The sequence below is a fragment of the Neopelma chrysocephalum genome, unplaced genomic scaffold, assembly GCF_003984885.1.
Source record: "Neopelma chrysocephalum unplaced genomic scaffold, ASM398488v2 Primary Assembly neopelma1_25, whole genome shotgun sequence".
Classification (NCBI taxonomy): Eukaryota; Metazoa; Chordata; class Aves; order Passeriformes; family Pipridae; genus Neopelma; species Neopelma chrysocephalum.
Genome location: NW_020897694.1, coordinates 8,103,817 through 8,131,645, shown reverse-complemented (window position 1 = coordinate 8,131,645; position 27,829 = coordinate 8,103,817). Strand labels below are relative to the sequence as shown.

Sequence of the window (27,829 nt, the reverse complement as noted above, 5' to 3'; positions counted from 1 at the left end):
ACTTTTTCTTGAGAAGCTAACCTAGTATGACATATGGAAAATACATGGATATCAGACCATCACAGAAACATATGTCCCACTTGCTCCTTGTTTTCTATGCTAGCAAATACCAGCAAAAGAAGATTACCTGCTCAGGATTTTTCTATTTGGACTTAATAACCTCATTCCCACTGCTCTGACCCAGCTTCATGCTTAGCTGTGATGTCTTATAGGAGCGCTGGATGCAAAGCACACTACTGGACTTCCACAAATATTAGAGGTTCACAAAAGCTTTGTGCTTGGTGTTCTTTCTTATGTCTGTGATTCTAGTCACAATGAAGTAACACAAAGACCGAGATGACAAAGTGACTTGTCAATATGAAAATGTCCAAAATGTATTCTATACTCTCTTATGTGAATGACATCAATACAAGCAGGACCTCCTTAGGGAGCCCTGCCATATTGACTTAGCCACCAGGAGCTTGGAGTTGAGACGAGAAGCAGTATTAAATTTTAACTACTCTTTAAATAACGTTTTTAAAATCAATAATGTGAGTCCTGAACCCTTTGCTTTCCAATTGCATTTGATTTAATTGTGGATGCCACGAAGATGAAGTTTTACCTGCTCTTTTTTACCCTATTTATCTGGATTCAAGAGAAGCATGTCTTCACTCTTCCAAGGTAAATATCTGCTGATTGTGCCGAGCTTTTAGTGTGTGGTGAGAGGGACAGGGAAAGTATTGAGGCAAAATAATTCCAAGTTGCATAAGAAAACATTTGGCAAAGGCTGACATTTATTTATGGCCCTTGTAATTGGATATGTAGTTCAATTTAACATATAGATGGTGGAGGAAATGGAATTATTTTAAGTCTTCTGTGCATCCATAAATCCTATGTTTTTAATCATATTAAAACTATTCTTTTTGGTCTCAGTGCAAATCATTTCTGTTCATTAAGTGCTTTTGAATGCCAGTAAAGGGAATTCTGAAACTTAATGGGAAAAAATAATTTGCTTCATTTGCCTTAAAACAAGATCTTAAATGGATTACTTCTTGAAGTAGAAAGAGAAACCATTTCAGAAAGTGCTAACAATCTGTTTTCTTTTCAAATCAGCTTTTATGATTGTTTTTCCAAGCATAAATCATTTTTGAATAACCATTTGGTATTTGTACAATGTTTCAGAAGCACTTTATCGTTACCTATTGGTAAACTTCAGAAATGCCCTGAAACCAAATGCTTTCTTAAAACAGAAGAACATATGTCAGAGATGAAGACAGGCAAAATGCTTTTATTTTCTGCACGTACAACATGTTTTAATAGACAAAATGAAAAGTATAAGTTCTTCATGTGGTGATATTAAGCAAAGCTGAACAACCTATGATTAAATATAACCTGCTCCCAGGACTGAAATGCCTACACAAAAACTAGTGAATTATGTCTCACAGCCCTTCTGAGACTCTGCACCACATGCCAGTGGCAGATCTGTGACTTGTGAACACCACTAAGTTCACGCCTTAAAAGTAAGACCTTTCACCCCTATGTTGCAATCATATTTTCTTGTGGATTGCTATGGAGGTGTGAGGATTACAGTAGGGGGACACTTAAATATGGTTTTAGGTGAATTCACTGGAGCAGTATTGCTCTGTGCTACTTTAAGGTTCATTTATTTAATGTTTAAATAAAACACTATCTGATCCTTACAGAAGAATATGACATTTCCCACTGGAAAGCATGAGTTTAACCCTCCCAGCCCCAGTAATGAAAATGGCTAAAACAATGAGATTTAAAAGGTGATGCATTCTATCTGACTTTTATTTGAATGCTAGTGTTGGAAGATTTACCAGGAATGTATTAAAGCCTCCCTTGCAAGGTTATAGTGTGATTACTGCATTCGGACTTCTATAACAAATACTCAACATTGTGAGACTTGTGGAGAAGTTAATAACACTGGAAAGGCACCTACCTCACGTGTAGGAAAAGGGACAAGGCTAGAGGCTGAGAGTCAGCAAGGTGGGAGTAGAGAGAGCCCACAAAAAGACATCTGTGCTCCAGGCACATGAACATCTTACATGGTCCAGGAGAACAGGAGAAGATGCTGACAGCACTCCTCTACTGACACTGCCCATTAAAGCCAGGGTAAGACATTCAGCTGAAGACAATTAGGGAGGCCTCTCTTCTGGAGATGTTAGTCAGAAAGAATATGCAAGGTTTAAATGAAGCCATGTTATGAGGACAGAGAGACACATCCATGATGATGCCTTGTTTTTGTGGGCCTGTGTAATGTGATGCTGACAGCCTTTCTAGCGACTGAGAAATGCAATGGGGAGGAGGGATGAAGAGCCTGAGATTCCCGCAGAAAGCTGGCACAAATTTATACCTATGTGTGAGACGGTGGCCCCTGGGTGGGATTCACATGACTGTATGGGATTTCTACATAGCTCTGCATAGGAACAAGTCCACCTCACCTTACTGTACAGTTAGCGGAGAAAAAGACGTGTATTTAGGTGACAGTTCATTCCAGGTTTGCACACACACCTAAATTAGCTCAGGTTAACCTGACTCCAAAATGCCTGTTCCTTTATTAAGACAGTGCCTAGCTCAGGTGAAGATATCAAATCCATCTAAACTGAACTGTAATGCATGCCACTCACTTTGTCATACTTACAGGGTAAGACCTGAGCATTGTAGTGTGGGGATGGCAGTGGGACTTTTATTTTCCCAGAGGTAAAAAGGAGAAGAGAAAGAAACTGGGAATAATGTCAGAGCCCAGTGGAACCCTGACAGGAAGTTGGAGAAGAATGAGAGGGATCCTTTTAAGGACAAACTCAAGAGCAACCAGGGAAGCAGGGCATGAGAACAGAAAGTGAAAGAAAAGAGGTGTGTTTAAGATGACCATATCCAGCTGTACAGGTGCAGCAGGCAGGGCAAGGAAGCTGAGGGTGGAGGGTTTTTTCTGAGATTGGTATAAAGGCAGTAATTAAAGCTTTTGTCTGAGTGTTAACAAGAGTGGGGCAGAATACAGATGAAAGGGTATAATGCCAAATGAAAGCAGAGGAACTGAGAAACCCAACAACTACAATTTTGGCTGTTAATATTCCCCATGTTAAAGATGACTATAAGTGCAAGGACAGAATTTTGATCAGCTTGTTCAGTGTATTCAGGGCCTATTATGAGAGCTATAGAGGAATTCTACCAGCTGACATATATGTGCAACAAATAGTGGAGTACAAGCACATACCAGCTTTCTCATTTTGGTACTCTCAGGCTGTGGGAGTCATAGGGTGAAACCAGATCCAGCAGGCCTTTTCTGGTCTCCCTATGAAAAGACTTCCCTAGCTCTGAGAAGACAAATTCACTTTTAAAGTAGCCTCAAACAGACTTCAGAGTGGACTTACCTAGAGAAATAGGCAAACTGCCAACCTTGCCTATACCTGATTGCTTCTCGATGCTCTGTCAAATGATGATGGAGGCAAAAATAGGGTTGGCATATTGTTGGTTCTGCATGAGAAACAACAGTGATTGCTTGGAGCCTGGCTAAAAGCAAAGATGAATCACCTGGTTGCCAGATGCTGTCAGGTTTCTGCTTGAAATCAGTCACAACAATGAGCTGTGACAATCACGTTCTTCTGCTTGAAAACGCTAGTTTTGAGACTCCTTCCTGTTTTCTTTTCAGGACAGTTTTTGCAGACAGGGTTGTCAGGGACTTCCATGGTGGCTGGTTTATGCAGTGCAACCAGTTCCACACAACTAGAGGGCTGAGAGCCACCCCAGCAATGGAAATGGAAATAGGGGTCTGACATTCCCTGGAGTCTCCTTCTTCTACATAGGTTAATTATTTCAGTGATCTATCCAGTGCAATTTTGAACTACATGGTTTGCAGGGCACTGAAGATCAAGGCTCAATTCACAATGCAGAGTGATATTTTTTTCTTTCCAGAAAGTGAATTCCACTTCTGTCACCAACAGTGGGATCAAGCACGGAGTAGCTGGGAAGCACCATGTTATGTACAGCACATCCAGATCACGATTTTCAAGTAGAAAGGGAATATAAGTTATCAGGCAAAGATGGGGAGGACAGTGGTGCAGACCAGCTGAAATGTTATTTGGCAGAGATACACAAATGGGTAGATCAGAAAAACTTGACCAGAGTAGGAATGCACATCTACAAAACAAAGTCCACCAGTGCTGCTGCACTATGGGGGCTGGGGCTTGTGGCTGTTACGCTGGTGCCAGCTTTTAGTAGCAATCTCAGCATCCAGCAGTAGATATTGGCACCACAGCCCTGTACCACCTCTGTCATGGATTTTACTGATTTGCAGAAGCAGAGGTTGGAACAGGGCCCAGCATCTTCACTCCTGAATCATCTCTGAGCTCATGGCAGCCAAGCCAGGGCCAAGCCTGCTTTGCTACATTTGCATAAACTGGAGTTTTTCCAAATACCTATGCTTTACCCTTATTTTTCAGGGATGAAGTTTTGTGGGCTCTCCCACAAACAGATGAACAAGTTGAAGACCTTCAGAATTTACTGAACACCACTGAGGTAAACAGATTCTTCTGTCTCTCTGGTCTCTAGGCCAAACTTTTCCCCAAAGTGCCCTAATACTGCTTCTCCTCCAAAAGAAAGATTTAGCCCACTTTCATTCATTTGTTCTAGTACAGCAACTCAGTAAATGCTTGGTTTTCATTGCTCCACTACCTCCTGATTTACATGAGGAGACCTCTCCAAAATGTTACAGTAATGAATTATATCACAGCTCATATTTGTGCAATTGATTTTGTATATTAAGACACTGCCAAACTGGCAAAGCACCAGCACACAATAAATAGAAATACATTTGCTAGGCAACCTCAGCACTTTTGACCAATACAATCCTGACCTATGTGTCTTGCAGACCTTTGAAGATTAGGACTGGATTTTTGTGGTATTTTTCTTCAAGTAGCATTTAGAATATAAAAATATCTTAAACAATACTTTTTATTATTATTACTTCTGTCTTTCATTAGATAAAAGAGTATTTAATTAAATTGAGACATCTCTTCATTTGCCCAATCACACCCTCCCACCAGTTTGAAGCCAACACTATGCAACAAAGGTGTAACCATTCCTTCAGAATGATTGAGGATGTGTTTCAGATGACTGACAGCTTTCAATGGTGTCTATGCCCAGTCTTACTTTGTCTTTCTTGGCTCCTATTCATTCTATGTCCATCCCAAAATCCCACTAGTCTTCTGTTGCCCCTACTACCATCTTCTAATCCTTCCCTTAAGTTCTTAAAAACCTTTTGATAGCCTTCCTTGCTCTTTGTCATCTGCAGAAGTCAACTCAAATATCCATCTCTTTTACTGTACAAATACAAATCTCCCCTCCTCCAACTTTTCCTTACTACTGTAATTCTTCACTTTCTTGTTCACAGGAGCCCCAGGAAGTCAGGAAGAACAACCGCACCACAGTCAGTGCAGAGAGGGCATGTGGTGGTTCCTACCAAGTCACTTATGTGAATATACAAAACAAACATTTTTCATGGGTTATAAATTGGGCAATTTTTTTTCCATGGCTATAAATTGGGCAAGTTATAGAGGAAAACAGAAAGGGGGGAATAGGAAAGGCAATAGGAAAGGGAAGACACAAACAATACCTTCCAACAAATTGTAATGTCTACAATTTAGCAAAAAAAAAAGCAATAGAAAAATTAGCATCTTACAGGAGGAATTATCAGGCTAACTACAGGTGCTACTCCTGCAAAAGTTGGGAAGTGAAAACATAAGTCAAAAGAAACGCTTTGTTCTTACAGCACACACATTGCATGCAGCATTCATCAGAAGACCAGACACAGGAGCACCTACAGGAGCCTTTTGTAGCCACCCATGGGGCAGAATTGACCATTGCTGATGATGGGTAAAAAAAAAAATCATATGCATTACCAAAGTTTCCCATTTACCCCCATTCATTGCTCCTCTGCCACCTCAGCTGTGTTAATCCAGAGTTCCTTAGTTTTCCTTACTCTCAATTCAAAGAATGTCTATGCCAAAGAGAAACTACACCTGAACTGGTGCACATCAGTGCACACAGCAGGATAGCCAGGGCAACAGGAACAGCAACATCCAGCTTGCTTCTTGGATGGGTTTTCCAAACAATGCTGATTCATGTGCGACTTCTGGAAGCTTTCCCTCCAGCACTCCCTTTCATCCCCAGTGGCTCCCAAAGCATAGACAGGGCCTCACGCTTCACATTGCACAATGCAGCACATCCAGCCTGGCCTCTCCCTCCCTCACTGCTCACCAATGTTCATACAGGAATCTGGACTGGGAGCACTGGCAATTGCACAGGTAAGGACAGGAGCAGCACCAGGACAGAGCTCTGCTGAGCTTCAAGGACTCAGATAGCCTCCCATGACCCCATTAACATTTGCAGTCCTTCGAAGCCAGAGCCAGAACGAATGTTAGAGCAATCCCAGTGTTAGAGCACAAACCAGGAATCATTATTTTCCCTGTTCCAGCACTAACTAAACCCCAGTGGAGTTTCCTGTGCGTGTTTGCCAGGAAAAAATGGGAGAAAGAAGGGTTGGGACAGTTGCTCATCTTCTTTGAACATTAAATGGAAAACATCCCCCATCTAATAGAGATAAAGTACTTCTACGGTCACTTCTCTTATCCAAACAGCTGAGGACATCGCCCTTGTGGCCCACACAGAAGCAACTCTTCAGCATTTAACATCCTTCTTTGCAGACACTGCTGAGCTCTTTGGGCTGGAAGTCAGCTTAAAGAAGACAGAAGTTCTCCATCAACCAGCACCTCAGGAAGTCTTTCATCATCCCCATATCACCATTGGCCAATCACAGCTCAAATCAGTCCAGCAGTTTAATTACCTAGGTAGCCTCATCTCCTCGGATGGTAAGACTGACGGAGAGACAGACAACAGGTTAGCAAAGGCATATAGTGCTTTCGGAAAACTCCATAAGAGTATGGCGTAATAAACACTTGAAGAAAAGTACAAAGATCAGTGTTTACAAAGCCATTGTGTTGTCTACTCTTTTATATGGTTCCGAATCATGGGTCATTTACTGTCACCACCTGCGTGTCTTAGAACGCTTCCATCAACGCTGCCTCCGTACAATCCTAAACATCCATTGGTCAGATTATGTGACCAATACATCTGTTCTAGAACAAGCAGCAGTCACAAGTATTGAGGCCATGTTGCTGAGAACACAGCTGTGTTGGGCAGGACACGTCTCAAGGATGAAGGACCACCGCCTCCCTAAGATCTTGCTTTATGGTGAACTTTCCACTGGCTGCTGTAAGAGAGGAGCCCCGAAGAAAAGATTCAAGGACTCCCTGAAACAACATCTCAGCCTTGGCCACATTGACCACCATAACTGGTCTACTCTGGCCTCCAATCGGGAGGCCTGGAGACATACCATCTATAACACTGCTGCTTCCTTTGAGAATGCACGCAGGATCACTCTTGAGGAGAAAAGACAACGCAGAAAGAATCGTGTCTTGCAGAATATACCACCTAAGGAGTCTTTCTGCTGTGCCTTTTGCAATCAGACATGTCTATCTCGTATTGGCCTTATTAGCCACCAGCGCGCTTGTAACAAATGTGGATAGAGCCTTTCCCAAATCTTCGTTTGCAAAGCCTAGCCATGATGATGATCCATGTGATGCTGCCACTACTCTGCCAATAATGTTTCAGATGGCTACACTGAGACTAACTCAACCATTTGTATAGCACCTTGCAGTAACACATCCAGGGGCCAAATGTTTTACCATTTATTGCTCCAAAGTCTTGATCAAACGCATGGATGAGTTTTCTGTATGATTTTGCAGATACGTTCTCTCTGAGAAATGAGGTCAACAGCTGACAGCTGATACATGCCTGGAAACATGGTACCCTAAGTTGGATACAACATTCCTGGTGCAACTGCACCAGGAAGGAAACAAAATAAACCCTATTGTCTGGTGACTCCATTCTGTATGATGCCATAAAAATGGATCCAAGAGTTACACTGATTTTTTTCACACTCTAATTTTATGCCTAATTTTCTGCTGTCACCCCTAGATCTTTTTGTATTATTAGCTCTAAAGTTTCAGTCTTTTATTGAATATGTTGGCTTCAGATTTTATTATTGTAAAATATTTAAGTTTACCAAGAAGAACCTCATTTTCTTATTTTCCTCCCATGTCTAATCTCTGTATTGCTGCTTCAACTTGACTTATATTCAAACCCCTTCTGGCATTTATTTCCTCCCTGATCAAAGTCATCAGAGAATACAATAACTACAAAGACTGGTCTGATCTTCATTAATTCTCCAAATACCCTCAGGGAAAATAACTCTCAGCAGACTTGAAAACATGTAACATAATAACTAGATAAATATATCTATTATACTAGAAATACTATCTCAGCAAAGGTTATGTTCCCATCTTTGTTCTTGATTTATGAATTTATGTGCAGAAGTCATAATAAACATTTCTTAAATACATGCATTTCATTTCCATCAGTAGCAGAATGGTATAACACATCGCAGGCAACATTAAACTCCTTGTTACGAGGGGTCTCTTAAATTGAAAACATATGCTTTTATTATTTTCAAAATGCTTATTAAACGTTAGTAAGAATATTTTTTCTTTCCTCAGTTAAAAAAATGAAATGTTTTTGGAAAATTTGTAGGTCATTCTCTGGCAACCTGTTGTGGTTGAAAACATTAAGAAGGACAGAGAAGTCCATTTCTATGTCAGAGCATCCAACATAAATAGCACAAAAGCTCAGTTAAGGCAACTGGCCATCCAACACAAGTATGTATTTTTTATTTGTTGTCATGAATGTTTCTGTAAAGTTGTTTGTCATTTATTTAACAGGAGGTTGTGCTTTTCCTTTGTTATTCAGAGTCTTGATAGGAGATGTTCAAGGATTTATTGAAAAACAGACTGTCAATGACACAGTCAACCCACGCAGATCTTCTTCTTATTATGAAAACTACCATTCAATGAAAGAAGTAAGATATTTTTGTTGTAAACATCTGTAGATTCAAAGGGTGAAATTTGTCTCAAGATTGAGAATAGAGACAAAGGGAAAGAAAACATCAACAGGTAATAATTATCATTGTATTTCTCAACAATTTAGAGTTTTATTTCTTGCAATGCTTTCATAAAGAAAGAAATAAGCACCAGACAAAACTTCTCATACATGTATTGTCTCAAACTGCCATCCAAAGGCAGCCAATACAGAAGAAAAACGAAGTCCAAAAACAAACATGTAAATATTTGAAACATTAAATGAATAATAATTTAACCAAATAGAACTAAAGAGGAATTTCAGGCTTATACTTGGATTGTGTTGGGATTGTATCTTACTGTTTATTTTAAGAGAAATTAGAGTCAGGCAAGTAGTAAGTGGGCTGAATTATTCGTTTTTCTTTCCCATCAGGTAAAGAGGCAGGATTTTGAGAGGTAGAATGAATTTAAGTCACTTTCAGAGATGAAGGAAAACAACAGAGTGTCTATATACTAACTTCACCCTTGCAGATATACCGTTGGATGGAAGAAGTAGTCAAAGTCCACTCTGATCTCCTACAGAAAATATATATTGGATCATCATATGAAAAGAGACCGCTTTATGTCCTGAAGGTACAGCTGTGACTTACTGCAAAAACTTGCCAAGTAATAATGTAAGCAAGTGATGGGGCTTGCCCAGAACACTTCCTTAAATCTATATTTAAAAGCATATTTTTTGTGGTTTTTAGAAGTTTCCTAAGTTCTTCTAGTAAGGTGCATTACTGCTGCAAATGCATTTGATGACGTCATGTTCCTTGTTGGGTTACATTTGGTCATCATCCAAAGGCATGAAATACTGGCACAGTGGATACCCTTCTCTGCTGACTATGAAGCCAATCTAGTTTGCTGCCCTGCATAGCTGATGACAGACTCTCTTGACCTCAGGTCTTGCTGTAATCTTGGTGTCTATTTTAGGACCTTGCAAGCAGACTGAATGTGGCTGTCTGTATGTGAACATAACTGGTGGCTGCATCCTGGCCCAGGATCAGTCTGAGCTCTCCCTACAAGACAGATGCTTCTTCTTCCATCTTATTTACCCTTTCACTTCCACTTTTCTGTGGGACCCTTTACAACGGTGACATTGTAATGCAATTTCTCTTTTGTCAGATTTCTAAAAGCCAGGAAAAATCCAAAAGTGCCATATGGATTGACTGTGGTATCCATGCTAGAGAATGGATTTCTCCTGCTTTTTGCCTGTGGTTCATAGGCCATGTGAGTAGATAATCACATCTGATTACTGTTGTCAAAGCAAAGCAAAAAATCCTGATGCCATTTACCTTTGTCCAATTGCGCTCTAAGCTCCATAAAACCTTAATCCATTTACTTCCACAACACCAACACATGAGATTTGTGTCTAAGCTGCATACATAACAGGGAGTGTGTGTGCGCATGTGTGTTCGTGTCAGTAGATAGGAGGGGGTGTGTGTGAGAGAGAGAGACACAAAGTCACAAGGATTAAATGCAAATGAGCTCAAATATACTTTCAAGTATGAAAAAAACGTGTGCAGAAAATTCAACAGAGATGTTTATAATTAAGAATGGTCAGGGAAGGAGACGCCATGCCAGCAAAAGCACATTTTGATAATCTGCTAGGGCTAAGTCTTCACTTCCACGTGGATTCAAGGAATGGTCTTGGCTATGGGTCATGCAGCACACAGTGGTTCATGTCCATATTACTGCATCTGGCACTGCCTGGAGTGGATCAGAAGACATCCAGGGTGAGCTCAAGCTGTCCTACAACTCTTGGCTCTCTCCGTAGATGCCCTTCTAGAGCAATAGGTACCCCATACTTGCCTGCTCCAGGCATGGCATAGCTCAACACCAGCATGCACACCAGCAATCTCTACTTAGCACTTGCTGTGATGCATCACCTGCTGCTACTGCTCCTCCTGCCTCTGCGTTATTTGTGCTCCTGCTTCTTTCTGGATCTGCCTCATGCAGACAATAAAGCCACACAAGCCACCTTCTAGCCCTGCTAGAGATACCCTCATTTCAGACCTCCAGAACATGACCAACAACAGCAGCCATGCACATAGTTCACAGGAACCAGAAAATCACTGATGGGATGAGCCTGTAGACCAGGCTTAGATCGACCAGTCTCGATGTGCAGCTGTAGACCAATAGTCACATCTGTCTTTATATCTTTGATAGCTAAACTGCTCAGGATAGTGAACAAAGGTACACCAAAAGATACAATACCTACAATTTTCACCTGGATTTTAACATACATTGCCTTAGTCTTGTTGAACCTAAGGCATCTCTGCTCTACTTTTTATGCTGAGCTGCGGGTCCAGTTCCCGTTATGGACCAGGAAAAGGTTCCTAAGGCCTTTCTGGCCCAGACAAGGTTGTCCATCTTGCTCAGTTATTCTGAGATATTATTTATTGTTACTTTTTTACAAAAGCAAAGTTCACAGTAAAAATAAGCTAGATGAGATTGAGACTTCACAATCACCAGTACTGTAGTCAGAAAAACAACATAGATGAGTCCTTGAACATGAATTATGGTTTGGTTGTGATGGAACTAAATAATGTTTATGTTAATGTTAATGTTAATAATAATAATAATAAAGGAGAAGAAGTATTTATTCCTGTCATCAGTCACAACTATAAAGCCTCAATAACTATAACATTTGAAAGGATATTACAGGAGTTAGGGACAGATACAGCTGAACGTACCTTGTGACACACTGATAATCCCAGCCTTCAAGGTTCCATTTGAGAGAAATGCATTTGCCCTTTTCATGCTGCTCCAAATAATTACCATCTGTGCTGTCACTTTGCCAGTGACACGTCCCTGCAGCATTTTTCAGAAGTAACAAGCTGAACATTTAGGTTCTCCATACCTTTGATCTAATTTACATGTTTTAAATTAAAATTTTATTTCCATATCACTCCATGAAGTAACATTTTAAAATCTGACATCAATACACATCTGCACACACACATTAAAACCACCATCTCTCTCTAGCAAATCCTAGGCATTGTTTATAATGGGTCCACTCTTCATCATTTAATTTTGTCATTAAGATTGTAGAAAGATTGACATTTCTCATTTAGTCGAAAGAAGACCATTGCCTGAGGAAAACCGGGAAGGATTTAAAATGAAAGAAGGTGGTTTAAGTAAGGCGTAAAGAAAAAAAGAAGAAAATATATGACTAAGGACTTAGTCTATTCTAATAGTAACAAACCCACTTATCTAGGTAAAAATTTATTCCTGCGTCATGGACCAACAACCAGGTTAGGTATCACTAAAGCCTTCAAAATAAGCTGAGAGACAAAATTAGCAAAGTAGATCTTACTGGCTCTTGTCATATGATTGCATTAAACTCACAATGCAACCAGAGAAATTATGTTATATACAGAAGCCATTTGAAATGTTGTTATTTTCAGGCTTGCTATAATTTGTGCTACTTTTGTGGTATTTTGGGTGGGAGGGAGGGTTCCTATTATTTGTAGAAGCAGCAAAAGCTCAAACCTTCCTATTAATAGGCTTCAATTCTATCTCATGACCACCCATTAACACTAAAGGACTGGTGTGTATCTGATTGACTGTATCAATTCAATTCCTACCCTCTCCATGGCAGTTCTAAGCAAAGACCTGCTTTGCTATTCAGCAATTTCTGTGATGTGATGTGCCTTATCAGGAAGTAGACTTGTCTGATAATTGCACAATTATTTTACGCATGCCACCAGGTGTCTTTCTAGGAAGGCAAGAAAAACACTATTATGAATGCTTTAAATAAGTTTCCCCTGTGCTTTATAGGCAATCCATGTGCGTGAGAGAGACCCCACCATGACAATGCTTCTGGAGCACTTTGATTTCTACGTAATGCCTGTGATAAATGTGGATGGCTATGAGTACACATGGAGCCATCCCTCTGTATGTAGACCTTTTCTGACAGGTTGTGCAATGTACTGATTTGCTATTTATGGGTACTATCACTGTGCATGCTTAGAGCATCATTTTCATCCTGGAACTGCCTACCCCAAACTCTAAATCTGTGCTTGGAATTTCTGTATCTTTGCCCTATTTAAATCACAACAAATACTGCAACTATTTGGCATTTTATCCACAGTACCTTTGTGTCTTCCAATCTGCTAGAAATGCATTCGGAAATGACAGAATCTCATCCTGGTATTTTAATACTTCCAGATGTCAGGAAACACCTATGTCAGCCTTCAGGAGCAAGGTTATAAATACCAGCACAATCTAGCACAAGCTGGAGAGTGTCCTGCATCACCTACAGCACAGCCAATAACTCACTCCTTACTCCTGCAAGGCAGCCCTCTTCTCTGAGTACTTTTTGTTTGAGATAAATGAAGGTACAACAGGTACCTTTTGTCCAGGGTTTTATTTGTTGGCTGGAAATCCCAAGCTGTTGAGATGGTTCTTCGATTTTTTTAATCCTTCACTCAAGTTATAAAAAAAAAAATAATCTCCTTCTCCACTCTTACTCATCTAATCTTCAATAGAGCTTGGCTCCCACTTGTGTAACTATGCACCATCACCTCAACAGCTGCACACCAAATTTCCAATTTTCCATGTGTTGGCAGCAACGCCTACGTGAACTCGTAAACTCACATACCTGGCCAAACTGTATGTCTTCTCCTCTCCTTCCACAGTCCAAATTACATTGAAATCAGACCAGATATGACCACTTCTTATCCTACCCAAACACTTCCTTTCATCATCCAGCCTTGCTGGCAAACAGATTGTGGTTTTAGAATCTTCCTTGGCTTTCATTGGCACATGACTGTGAGGCACAAGTGGGAAGTCACAGTTAACTAACCAGGGAGATGGTGCATTGATTTTTCCAGCTTTTTTCCTGAACATGGCTTGTGTGTCTCTTTCATTAGAATCGCCTCTGGAGAAAAAGCCGCTCAAAGCATGGTAACAGCAAGTGCATTGGTACTGACATGAACCGGAATTTTGATGCACACTGGTGCGGTAGGACATAATTTTCTTCCTATTGTATCCCTGCCTCACTTTTAGCCTTTAAAATTCGTTATTTTGAAAACATTTTCATTTACCATTTCACAAAGTTAATATAAAGACAAATGCAGCTAAGTATGTGTTATGAACCAGTGAAAACCTTCCCAGCTTTATACACTTTTTGTTGGGACTCTGGACTTTTTCTCCCCAGATGACACACCAGGGAATAGCCTCTTCCCAGCACAGTAGAGATCCAGGCTCCTGGATCCCGCCCCTTGCATCACACCATGACACATGGGTGGAGGTTGCTGGTGGGAAGGAGGAAAGAGGGAAGAGGTGGCCCTTGCCATGTCACCCAAGGCCTGTTGCACTATCCAGTTGAGTAGGTGCTCCACCATGGTGCATAAACCGATCACCCCAGTCATCCTTCCACAATGCCAGCAGACCAAGCTTTTTTGGGTCTTAGTGTTTCTTGTGAAGGCTATATCACATTTACTTACTCCAGGCACTTTAGTACTTAAGTTTTTAATAGTCTGCAGTATAGCTATCTTAAAATGTTACCTTACAGATCAGATCTGGCTTCACTCAGAGCTGACATTAACGTTCTGTATGGTTTTCAGTCATTTTAGTCCATTGCTAAACCATCCATGGCTATCACAGGAAAACATGCATTTTTTCACTAAACACTGAAGATCCTGACTGCTTCCAGAAAGTTATTTGGTCTTATTCAGAAGATAGAAGAAGTGGTGAATCTTAGTTGTCTTCTTGATAACTTGTTCCAGCGTTTTCTTAAAAACTTTTGATTTGTGTTTCTTCTCTCCCCATTGAGAGTTTGCTTTCCCCCAAGATTAAATAATCACTTAGAACCGCCCTTTTCCTGTAGTTCTCTTAAATTTTAAGACATGATCTCACAATCATGTGATGATTTTAAATTGAGCATATTCTTCCTCTCTTCTTAGACTTTTTATCCAGTCTTTGAACAATTTTTTTCCACCTTCTCCAATTGTTTCCAAGAGCATAGTAGATGAGAAATCCTAGTAGGCTTGCACAGATTTCTACAAGCATGCAAGTTCTTTCCATAGCATGGCAGAATCCATGATGTCTTGTGTATTTGCATCATACACTGCTCTTTTATTAGATGAACAGAAATGAAGAAGGAAAGAAGGAGTAAAACTGTGCATCTTTTTTGTTATAGGTCCAGGAGCATCTCCCTATGAATGTCAGGAGACATACTGTGGACCCTACCCAGAGTCTGAGCCTGAAGTGAAAGCAGTGGCTCGCTTTGTCAGAGACCACAAAAACACCATTAAAGCCTACATAACCATGCACTCTTACTCCCAGTTGGTATTGTTTCCATATTCTTACACTATGAACAAAAGCAAAGACCATGACGAGCTGGTAAGTCTTCCCAGCTCCTGAAATTTCACATTATTTCAGAACTACTTACCCTGCTTGGTTAGCCTTGTAGTGAGGAAGTCACAGTTTTCTGAGGATCAAGAATTAGAAAATGAGATTTTTCTTGATGCTCTTAACAAATTAGTCTGGGCTAGTCTAGTAGTGCATAAGTCAGCAATCTGCTTCTGAAGACTATGGAAAAATGAAAATATTTATTCCAGATTGATAACATGTCAACAACACCCAATATGTTGAAGCTGCTGTTAAAAGAGCAGTCACGTTGTTTTGGACACCTTGAAAAGACATATATGTGCCAATTCCTCATTATGTTGTACAGTTTACACAAATTCTGAAATTACTTGGGAGTGTAACTCTGAAAAACACCCTTCACATACTTAAGCAATGAGGTGTTCTGGTGGACCCTTGCTACTTTTGTTATGGTTTTTGTTAGGGATGCTTCTTAAGATAGTTTTAATGGTAGGATGGAAAACATACTCTGCTTATGTAGAATTTTACATTCTTGAGCCACCAAATCACAGAGTAAAAACTCTCCCTGAAGACAGACTGCATTCAAAGTAGAAAAAGTAGCTGCTGGTTTTTCCCACTGATGATAAAACTCTGGGTTTGTCTGGATGTGGAAAAATATCCAGGCTAAACTGGGATATGCTAACACAGAGTAATCAAGCCATAGGAGTAGGTGGACAGCTTAGTTATATTCTTCTTATGTAAAGATGTCAAAATCCCCAGAGCAAGAGATTCCCTCTCCTGTACTTCCTAGCCCACTTTCAGTGTTTCCTAAGCTCCAAGTGCGGAGGCAATGAATTCTGCTATTTGCAGCAAGGATTTCTGCCTCAAAGTGAGAAAGGAGCGGAAATCATGGGATGGCGATTAGAAAGCAGGTGACAGCTTTGGGATTTGCCATCTGGGAAGCCAGTGCATGCCTGAGGTGGACAGGTAATTCAATACACTGACAGGTAATTTCATGTATGACTTAAGGACAGACAGTAGGAGAGTTTATAGAAGATTGACATTTGCACACACTGTCTGTCATTTTGACTGCTTTTCAACGTCCGCATCTACCGTGTCACTTAACATATTTTATTTTTTAAAATAATATTTTTAAAAACATTTTCTTTTTTAAAAAGAAATGTTGTATATATGAGAGGACTGTAAAAAGTACACAATTAACTTTTTGGAAGCATCCTACTTCAAAATCCCATACAGTCCAATATAGCATTTCCATTGGTAACTAGGGCCAGTCTGTTCAGAAGACATGAAAAAAAATGCAGTAATGTAAATATAGAACAAACTAACTCCTAATAACATATATATTCTGTGATGTCTTGGTTACCATTTAATTTCCTGAAATAAACTGTTTTATATACCACAATTTAAAAAGTGAAGTTGTGAGAAAACAGTAATAATGCATTTTTGACTCTTTCCCTATAAAGTAGAAAGAGGTGCCCTAATTCTGGGCATTTAAGTCTTCTTTATAGCTTAAGGGTAGAGTTCTCTTAATTAAAATATTTTCCTGCTGTTTTTGTCAATACCACGTAAATCGTCAGTGACTTAAATACTGTGGCAGAAAAGAAAAAATATGAGATAAATGAGAACAAGTGGCTTGACAACAGTTTACTACTATCTATATTTTTTCATCTGTCTACAGCAGAAAGGCAATCTGCAGCATTGGCATATGCTGAAAATTTTTACCATATTATGTGGGTTTTCTAGAACTTTTTATAAGAGTATTTAACTAATGCAAGATCCAGAGCACAGTGTAAATAAATTCTAACTCAATACATACTAACTATTATCACAAGGCCTTAAAGCTAATAATGTTTTGTTTAATTTCAGGACAGTCTGGCAAAGAAAGCAGCTAAAGCTATAAGGAGGACAACAAAGGAAACTTATAGACCTGGTCCTGGGGCACAAACGATCTGTAAGTATGACTTTCCTGCAATGACAGGCATTACAGCATGTCCTTGCTGGCAACAGAAGACAGCTTTGGAACAGAAGACTGAAGTTCTGGCTTCAGGCAATTTATCTGTTTTCCCTTCCTGACATAGATTTAGCTCCTGGAGGGTCCGACGACTGGGCTTATGATCTTGGCATTAAATATTCTTTTACCTTTGAGCTACGAGACACGGGAACTTATGGATTTTTGCTTCCTTCTCAAGAAATTAAGCCAACTTGCTTAGAAGCACTTTCTGCTGTGAAAGAGATAGCTAAACATGTTCTCCAAAATTTGTGACGTTGAATATAATTTATTCCAGCATTACTGCACTTAGTTATAAAAGTAATAAAAAACCTTGCTGCTTTATTATTTCCACATAGGCACAAAAAAAAAAAGAACGACTGCACCTTCTATATTTTAGGATACATCAGTCGTTTTCAACCATACCTATATACCTATACCTGCAATGGTAGCTCAGTGCACCACATATATAGAGAGCACTCTATAAGAGGAAAATAGCACAGATGTACTACTACATAGTGGGAGGTCCAGGTGATATAGCCTCGAATGGGCCTCTGACCGACTACTGGGCAGACTCCATCCATAGAAGAGGTTCCTCCATTTTGGTCACTTGAGCTACTAAAGGATTTCCTTCCATTAAAACAACCCTACTCATCGTTTCTGCTGTCAAATAAAAAGGATGTTCACATGAGAACTTGCTGCACGTTTTGATAAAGGCAAGGACACACAGGTGGCCAAACCACCAAGGGGCAGCTGCCCACAGGCGCCTCCACTACAATTAGCCAAGTTCATTTATCCTGCAGCCAAGGGTTTGTGTGGCAAAACATGAGCCTTTAGGCTTCATAAGATGTTATAAGGCCCTTATAAGGTGACAGGACAAGGGGCAATGGTTTTAAACCAAAACAGGGCATGTTGAGATTAAGGAAGAAGTTTTTTACAATGCAGGTGGTGCAGCACTGGCACAAGTTGCCCGCAGAGGTGGTGGATGCTCCATCCCTGGAAACACTGAAAGCCAGGTTGGATGGGGCTCTGAGCCACCGGGTTTAATTGAAGATCACAGAATTACAAAATCAATTAGGTTGGAAAAGATCTGAGATCATCCAGTCCAACCTATGACTGAATAACACCACTGTGTCAACACAAAGTGCCACATCCAGTCTGTTCTTAAACACCTACAGGGATGATGACTCCACCACTTCCCTGAGCAGTTCATTACAATGTCTAATCGCTCTTTCTGTGGAGAAATTCCTCCTAATGTCCAACCTAAACCTCCACGATGCAGTTTAAACCCATGTCCTCTTGTCCTGTCGCCTGGGAGAAGAGACCGACCCCACCTGGGTACAATCTCCTCTCAGGCAGCTGTAGAGAGTGGTAAGTCCCACTGAGCCTCCTTTTCTCCCAGCTTAAACACTCCCAGCTCCCTCAGCGGCTCTCCACAGCACCCAGGCTCCAGACCTTCACCATCTCCGCTGCCTCCCCCTGAGGCGGAGCCAGGCACCGCCCTCCCCAAGATGGCGGCACAGCCGCTTCCGCCCTTCCCGCCGCCGCCATCGTCATCGGCGTCACCGTCACCGCCATCACTATCGTCATCATATCGTCATCACCCTCGGCGGTGGCGGCGGCGGCGGCGCGGGCGGCGCGAGGGCCGCCGGGAAGGGCGCGCGGAGGCGGTGGCGGCGGCGGCGGTCCCTCGGCGGCTGTCCCGGCGCGCGGGGCGGGAGCGGCGGGTCCGCGGGGGCGCGCGCCGCTCCGCGCGCTCCTCCCCCTCCTGCCCGCGCCGCTCTGCGCTCAGGCCCGGGAGGACGGACCCCCCCCTCGCCCCCTCCCACCCTCTCCGCCCCGGGCGGCGGCGGAGGAGGCGGCGGGGAGCGGCGCGGCAGCGCAAGGAGCAGGTGAGTGCGGCGGAGCGGCCGCGGGCGCGGAAGGTGGGGGCCGGGAGGCGGGACGGGCCCCTGCGCCCCTTTCCCACCCGGCCAGGCCTGGCGTTGGGCCCACGGAGCGCGGCGGCGGGGAAGGGCCGCGCTCCCGCCCAGCGCCGTGCGTGGCATCGGGCCGCCCAGGGGCTCCCCGGGAGCGGCGGCGGTGGGTGCCCGGCGGGGCCATCCCGCCCTGTGCCCGGGGCGCCGTCCCGCCGGCCGGGGCCGTGCTGCAGACTCCTGCCCACGTACTCGGATCTTCCTTGTTCGTGATTTGTTTGGTTTGGGTTTTGTTTTTTTCCCCTCTGCAATAGGGCTCTTCTCCCACTTTCTGGCAGTAAAATAGTTTCTGCTTTTTACGCTCAAGAGGGACTACTAATTTTGCTCGTATAAATTCCCCCATCACCATTCCTTCAGGTAGCGGCTACGGCTAACTCCCATCCGTTCCAGAAGTAGCCTGGGCGTGTTGGGTTAGTGTGTTAGGGATGGTCTACTTCGGTCCTCACCTTTGATTTCTCAGTGGATTCTCACTCCACCGTTGATTTCTTGTCAGCTTTCTGCAAGACTGAGGAACAGGTTTTTGGCATATAGTGGGTTAGCAGCCAGGACCGTGAGGGATCTTGAGCCGGTGGTGAAACACTCACGGTGCTTCTGTGCAGACAGGAGTGGACAGACTTGGCCCATGAACGAAGTGTCTGAAAACTGTGGCTCTGTGTGGCTGCGCCCGAGATCGTACACACTGCTTCTCAGCATGTTTGCTGAGAGTGACAGCTTGCTAATGTGGTGATCCAACTCACAGATTGGAGTTAACACGTATCCAGCAAGCTTCACGTGAAAGCTGAGTGAACTTGGACCTGTCCGCACCAGTCTGCGTAGACTCTCTCTCAGTCTGGGGAAACATCTTCTTTCAGTACGAGGACTTTGTTAGACGTGGAACTTCCTAATGTAATACTGGGACCTGATATTTTTATTTATTCACTTGTAGAAAGCCAACCATGATTGTATGCTTTGCAAACGTAGTTAGCAGTTGCTTGTCTCTACTAATGGAGAAATATCATATGTTAAATTAGAGAAACAGGTTCAAGTTAATATGGCAATGGGTTATCAGCAAGGAGTTGTTAAAGTAAGTTTAGAATGCTATTGTTTTGTCAAACAGGCTTTGTGTGAGTATTTGACTGATTTTTTGGAAGGTTCAATATGAACACAAATTACCATTTTTAGTATTACTTTTAGACAGTAAACCTGTGGAGTTCCTTCAAATATCACTATTTTATTTGTATTGTGACATGGAAATGTTAACACTGTAATCGGAACCAAAACCTTTTCAGGTAAAAGCTCTTCATTTCGAAAAGTGCAGGGAACCATTCTCAAAGCTGTTATTAAGTTTTCAACACGTATTTAGTTTATCATAGAGTGTTATGATCAGCTTGTATCTGAACTTCTGTAGGACTTTAAAATAATTTTGCTTGTTATTTTAAAAGTCATATTATTTATCTCTTCACAGGTAGCATTTTCTAAAGTGACATAATGTTTAGCTTCTGTGTGGTGTGTGCATGCACAGACATTGACATGCTTACGAGTGATGTCTTGGACTTCTTAAAGAGATTTTATCTCTTTTTTTTTATTTTGCTTTTGTTCTGTTACATCTCAGTTTCTAGTTTTCTTGTAGAATCCTTCAGGATTCATTTTTTCAGGGGGCTAGATTAGATTTTTCTAATGGAAAAGTAGGTGTTTCAGATGTGTCTTGATTGTGGCTTATGCAATATCACACTAATATGGAAGAAAAATCTTAAGCATGCTTGACACCAAAATGTAGGAGTACTAGTAATAAAAATGTAGCATTTCAGTGAGTACTGTGTCAATCACATCATGCTTCATTGATTTCAGTTCCTTGGTTAGTGCCCACTAGGTGCACTCACTTCTCTGAAGTCTGTCTACATTTTAGGTTTATTCATGTGAGTAATACTCTGAAATATATTTTCATTCAAATGGTAGTATAATTAATGTTATTAACAGATTGTCTCTCAGTCTGGGAAAGTTACTTCCTTTAAAGAGTAACATAGACCATCTGTGTGTAAGTTATCATAGTGTTATAATATTTCTAATTTATTGCTACAGGTTGTCATGGATCTTATTTATGTGTGGAAAAGTGACACTTTACAGTTAAAATCTTAGTTATAGAATTTATTTTAGGAGGATGAAGTTAATTTCACTTAGTGGTAGTAAGCTGTTTCAGAAGTTGCAGATACTTCAGTGCCCCAAAGTAGATTTGGCAATGCAATAGCACATACCTAAAATGCATAATTTTTGACTTAAAAATTTTTAATTTTTTTAAAAATCGTGGTAGTAATTATTTGAACTGTTGAGAATGCTCAAGGCTCAGTCCACACTGATACTTAGTGCTGTCTAACCCACGTGAGTGTTTAATAAGGAGATGGTAATCCAGAGGCAGAAATTTGATGGAAAGTCATTGCACTGGCTGTCAGTGTGGGATTGATAGCAGGACTGTGATCATCAGTGGTAAAACAACGTAAGGTGAAAATGTGTGAGAACTGAGTGAGTTATGGAAATCTTTATGGGATGTTCCATTTAAAGTGTTCTTGATTGTCCATTGATGTGCAGACTGAGAAATTTGGAAATTAAACATGTAATTTTTTCACGTCACAGTACTTGTTTATGAGCAAGGAAGCTTGTCAGAAACACAAAAACTGTCATTATACATCTGAAATTTTCAATATTGTTTTAATAGTCTATTTTTTCAACTCACTTGGTCTTCAAAGAATGCAAATGCATCTGCATTTTCAGATGGAGTCTCTCAAATGTAATGTTTGACACAGTGAAAATTCCTCAGTTTGCTTCTGTCTGGACTCTAATCCTGCAGCCTTTGGTAACAGTTATATTCACTTAACAGTGAAATGTCTTGCAGTTCTTGTTGCATGAGTGAGGTCCTCATGTGATATGTGCATACAGAAATTAATATGCTGTGCACTCACAGCATGCTGGTTTTGTTTGCTTATAGTAATCTATCATGAAATATCCCTTCTGTTAATAAAATATCTGTTGTTAACTGCAAACTGGTGGATATGGGCCAGAATAGAAGAATAGAATTGACACAATGCTACCGGAAATAGTATGTTTTTTCATTTCTCGTTTCAAGTCTTGTTTTGTTTGTTTTTTTTAAAAAGGGGATTTTACAAAGCTTAGAAGATTCAGGGTTGGATGGTATTCTTCTTAATTTCCCTATGGGAAATTATTGTCCAAAATATGGGGAAGAATGCAGTTGGAATTAAATTATCTGTATAGTTATGATGATGTTGCCTCCTTCATCCTCTTCATGCTTATAGCAATCCTTTTAAGCCTAGTCATCATCGTAACTTCCTATAGAAGTTAATTCCAAAAAGAAACTATATGCTGAGTAAAAAGTAACGTTCAAAACAAAAGTTTTGCCTCTGTTTCTTTGAAAATCAAAGTACATTCAAATGGAGAGGCAAAATGAATATAATTTTCTGTATACTACTACCATTTCAGTGTGTACTGTACTTACATATTAGGTGCACTCATCTGTCCTTCTTGTGTTGAATGCTCTCCTTATGCCATTGCTAGTGTCATTCTTCTAACCCTTTTTATTTCAGATATGGCTCTTTTAACTGTAAATATTTAAACCAAATTCAGTAGTTGTTATATGATTGTCTTCCTAAAAATGCTTTTGCATGTGTCAGTTGATTTTTATATCTTCTACTAAAGGGTGTGGCTGTGTGAAACTGTAGAAATTTAGTAGGTTTTTTCCTGAAATTCAGTGAGAATCCTGAAATGGAAGGGTGCTCAGCTAAGTGAGACATGGTATTGTTTTGCTTTCTAACTTTAATGGTTTATCCTGTCAGACTTTATAACTACTGCTGCACATTGAGCTGTCCACAATGACTTCTAATTATTTTTCTCAGAAGACTGGACTAATTTGATTTCATCAAATATTTAGATAAAATCATTTCTCCTTGTGTGCATTGCATTATATTTATTTGCATTTCATCTGCTGTTGTATTACTCAATTCTCTAACTCAGTTAGATCTTTCTGGAAATTTCTGTTCTCCACAGTTTTTACTAACCCAAATAATTTCATACTACAGGCAAATTCTGTTTGACTGTCTGCTTCTACTAATTGATGTTAACCATTGTTTTTAATGTTTGGTATACACCATATGGTTAACTTTCACTTTCCCTGAGCATCTTGGTTAATGTCTTGGTTATCTGAACCTTACTTATGAGACAAAATTCTTCAGATAATCAGAGGCTTGGAGAAATAGTCAGTAGAGTAGAGCTCTACCGAGAAATCTCAAGTACATGGTGTACGCTTGCTTTCTTCTGTTGTTTATGAAGGAGCTAAAGTGCTTAGCAAGAGCTTCAGCACAACATTTTGTTTGTAGAAAGTGCACAGGTGTCAGACTCCTAAGGAAGTATTGTCATAGAAGTAACTGTAGGGTTCAGATAATGAAGTGTCCATGTTTATGCATTATAATATTTTTTTTCTGTGAAATGTAACCTTACAATCTGAATACTGTGGGAACATATTGCTGATCAGATGGTAAAAATGTGTATTAATCAACTCTGGTGGATGTTAGTTTAAATTTGTATTATTCTGGCTCTATGGATGAACTTCTTGACATTTGTAATCTGTTAGTGTATGAGAAATTAGCTAGAGTGTGTGTGTGTGTTCTAAATGCAGTGACACGTGGATAGGAGCAGAAGAGGCAGCAGCAGAAGGGTAGGAGGATTAGCGTTTGGCTAATCATGCTCTGCTGACTAATGAGAGTGATGGCACTTTGCAATTTAACAAAGAGGTGGTTTTCTGAGCTGTGTCTAAATTGTCCAGCACATGGCAGATGTTCCCAAATTGATTTTATTTCTGTGTAGATCAAGTAGCATGTAAAGAATGGACAGTAGATGTTGGGGCCCATTCTGCCCTTTTTATACAACCTATTTCTAGTGCTTAATGTATATCTTCCTTTTTTTTTTAATATGTTTTTCTTTCTATAAATAACTCCTTTTCTCAGGTAAGATAAATTGTGACTTCTTGTTTATCGAAGTTATGCTGTATTTCCTTTAAAATCTGTTTTTCTTAATGAAAAGGAGCTAGTTTTGAGAACCTTAGGAAATGTATCACTGTTGTGGAGTTTTTTCTTTTTTTCCTAAACTCATGTGATCACAAATAGTTGTAGGAATCAAACCAGTAACAAATACAGACTGTGTTTGATACCAAAGTGATTTTCAGTAGGTCGTCATACACAACAAAGGAGGAAAAATGGAGCTCTAATTTTTGGAAATTTGTTTCAAAAATGGCAACCATTTTTAGTGGTTGGAACTGGTTTCTGAGAGGTTGGTGCAATAACATTAAAGGTTCTGTTCACTTTAAGTCACTTGAGTTCATGCCCCAAAAATACATGATGAAAGAAAGCATCTGTTCTGAGTGGTGGTTGCTGCCTAAATGAATAACATGTCATGTGATCTTTCCCAAGGGGAAGCTGAAGAATACAAATCAGGTCATAAAATAAAAATTGTCATTACTGGTGTTCAGCTGACTAGTTCAAATCAGAGGCATTCCTTGTTATTAGATACATTTCACTCATTTATGACTTCTTTTTCTTTCTTCATCACCTCTGCAGCAACTCTTACAACGTATATCCATACTATTTTATTCATGTGAGTTCAGTGTCAATAGCCCCAAACTGAAGGATTTTACAGTTTTGCTTTTTTTTTTGGTTGAAGTAGTACAAAATGTCAAAAATTAGAAGGAAGGTCACAGTGGAAAATACCAAGACCATATCCGATAGCACATCCCGAAGACCCAGTGTGTTTGAAAGGCTTGGACCCAGCACTGGAAGTACTGCAGAGGTGAGTTGTAAAAGTGTTCTTCTTTTCCTCCCCACCCCATCATCTTCTTTTCCAGGATTTATGTGGTGGGAAAGAGTAGCTCACAAGTACCAAATGCTCAGATGTCACTGATGTTAAGTAAAGGTGAAAAGAACTCCTTAACGCATGGATGTTCAAGATACTAATACAAGAATTTCCAAATAACATGTGTTGTCCCAGCTTCTGGAGAGGAGCAGTAGTATTGTACATATTAATAGTATTTCCACCAACCTAAATTTTTCTTTGCCAGACCTGATGCTCGTTGTTGATTATTTTTTTTAATGAGTTATATTACTAGTGGACAGAAATTACAGATAAATGGGAGTTAATGTGGAGTCATTTGTTTGTTCTGCCACACTCACACCAATGGTATTTCCAGAAACGAGTGTGAAATTCACCCAGTAATGTCTGTCTCTTAGACACAGTGCCGTAACTGGCTGAAGACTGGCAACTGCCTCTATGGGAACACATGTAGATTCGTACATGGCCCTTCACCACGAGGTAAAGGCTATAGCAGCAGTTATAGAAGGTAAATCAAGACCTCACTTTGAATTCTTCACATGCTGTAGGAAAATAGCTTTTGCAACTATGTCTTTTGTTTTGTTTTGGTTTTTTTTTAAGTGAAATGCTGTGGTGTGCCTAATCATATGTTTTATCAATAACCAATTGCCTTGTGAAACTGCTCAAAACAATTAATTTGGCAACGTACAGGATTTTTGTGTGTATATAGCTTTAAAAAAATAGAGTCCACTGGATGCAGATTAACTACTTATATTACTTGAAATGGGAAGTTCAAGTACCTTAATACTTTTTTCTTTTGGCGTAGTGTCACTGCAGCTTTCTGGTATACTTGTCTGTCCTTTTCTAAAATGCTAGTTTGCAATTGCTTACTGCAGTACTCACACAGCCCTTCTGCCTTTGCTATGTTGTTTGATGAATAAGGTGTCTATCCTTTCTCTCCTGTTGTGAGAAAACACTTCTCTTCAAACATAGTTTTGTGACTTTATCTGTCAGATATAGAAAAAATATCCTGTGTCATAGAAGGAGATCCAGAGTTACTTCACTTTTCAAAAGAGAATATTTTTTTATTATCTGCTCTTCATATGTTACTACAGTTTAATTTTTTTTTTAACTGTCCTTTATGTGGCATAACACCTTGCTTAACTGAAACTGAGTGTGGCAGTAAGTTTGTAATATTCTTGCTATAAAGGACAAAAATTGTTATGGTTTTAGCATAGTACCTCTTTGCTTGAAGGCTTCACATTTTACGAAGAACTGTCCTTTATAATGCTATAATAATGCCAATGCTACCTCGGTTATAGGTGGGCACACTGAAGCATCAAAGTGTAAAGCAACAACAGGAAGTGTTGGCATGAGTTTAGGGTTCCGTTTCCAGTTCTTTTTCCTATTCCTCTGGCATCCTCTCAGGATGATCTTGACTTTGCTTGTTTGATCTTCCATTGCTTCTAGGGTGATGACTGCTGGGATACAAAATACATCACTGAGTTTAATATTTCTCTTGGTGTGTAAACGATTTTACTCTGTTCTGTACTGAATGTTCCAAATGGATGAAGTAAGTGATTTGCTGATAGAGATTAAATTTTAAAACTGATAGAATGTCACTTTCTCCTTGCTTTCAGCGTTTGGAACACTCAGTGCTTAGTTCTACTTGGTCATTTGAAGAAAGGTGACATTTCTTTTAATGATTAAAACTGTGTTTCTGCTTCACTCTCACCACTGACATTTAAGAATAATGTTGATTTGCTGCTTTTTATTGCTGACTTCTTCTACTAGGACTATATGAAAAAGTCAAAGGACAAATCCTCCTGCTTATTTGCCTGACACATTCAACATTTAATAAAGGTGTTCTTAAAAGTAAAAAGGAGAAGGATGCCCACCACTCCTACACACACCCCAAACCAGACAAATGAAAGAAGCCTGCTTGTCTTCAGAAGTTTCTACTGATAGTTCTTGGCCAGGCATAGAAAAAACTGGTTTATGTACATAATAAAATATTGGCATTTTCATGCCATTTAACGTTAGAGAGATGTTCGCAAATGTTATCCAGGCATTTTGAATGCAATTTACTGGTTTTATGCAAGCCAAGCTAATGCTGCTTCCACATCAGTACAGTTAAAGCAATACTCTTGTTCAGGTGTCTGGGATAACATAGTGGCAGCATGTCTACATGTGTTTAACCAGGCCTGCCGGGGAAGTCACTTGTCTGCAGTTTGGTAGGACAAAGCATGTCTTGCTGCCTTTCTCTGTTGCTCCTTCTGTTTCATACCTGTCTGCAGTAAATCTCATTGTTAATGGCTTTATCTGACCATAATGCGTCCCATAGTTCAGAACATCACTGGACAGTAGGAAAACTTGGCTCTACAGTGTGGAAAAGATTTTTCCCTTTCAGCATTATTGCTGCCTCTCACAGGATGAATTTTAATCTTGTTATGAAAATAAAATCTAGCATGTTTATATATAAAGCTTGCCTGATGATATAATTAAGAATTCAGTAATAGACCTGCCAGTCTTCCAGGCATCTCAAGTAAGGAGAGTTAACAAGGAAAGAGCTGTGCGTAAACATGCTGTTCCACAAGGAATTTTGCTGTCTTGCTGCACTGGTAGATTGTTGGTTAGCAGCTTAGCAGGTAGATAGCTGGTTAGCAGGTAGA

The 27,829-nt window shown here is 40.3% G+C and overlaps 2 protein-coding genes across 6 annotated transcripts in view; both read left to right on the top strand.

The window, feature by feature from the left end:
* The first annotated feature begins 522 nt into the window (after positions 1-522).
* Positions 523-17,772, top strand: CPB2 (carboxypeptidase B2). Of its 3 annotated transcripts, XM_027674346.1 has the most exons (11): positions 523-660; positions 4,443-4,518; positions 8,650-8,774; positions 8,866-8,974; positions 9,504-9,605; positions 10,140-10,244; positions 12,798-12,914; positions 13,892-13,982; positions 15,163-15,365; positions 17,217-17,301; positions 17,429-17,772. In XM_027674346.1, the coding sequence occupies exons 1-11, from the start codon at positions 590-592 to the stop codon at positions 17,611-17,613; spliced, it is 1,269 nt and encodes a 422-aa protein (XP_027530147.1). In that variant the 5' UTR covers positions 523-589; the 3' UTR covers positions 17,614-17,772. The 3 variants fall into 3 exon arrangements, with proteins under 3 accessions (XP_027530147.1, XP_027530148.1, XP_027530149.1); XM_027674347.1 differs by lacking the exon at positions 10,140-10,244; XM_027674348.1 differs by lacking the exons at positions 8,650-8,774; positions 8,866-8,974.
* Positions 17,773-19,119: 1,347 nt separating this feature from the next.
* The window catches only part of ZC3H13 (zinc finger CCCH-type containing 13), a 46,078-nt gene continuing 37,368 nt past the window's right edge, over positions 19,120-27,829 (top strand). The window contains exons 1-3 of one of the 3 annotated variants that reach the window (XM_027674343.1): positions 19,120-19,229; positions 25,014-25,139; positions 25,577-25,686. In XM_027674343.1, the coding sequence (XP_027530144.1) occupies positions 25,023-25,139; positions 25,577-25,686 (227 nt within the window). In that variant the 5' untranslated portion in view covers positions 19,120-19,229; positions 25,014-25,022. Of the gene's footprint in view, positions 19,230-22,165; positions 25,140-25,576; positions 25,687-27,829 lie in introns of those variants that run through there. The other 2 variants (XM_027674344.1, XM_027674342.1) reach the window with 2 other exon arrangements.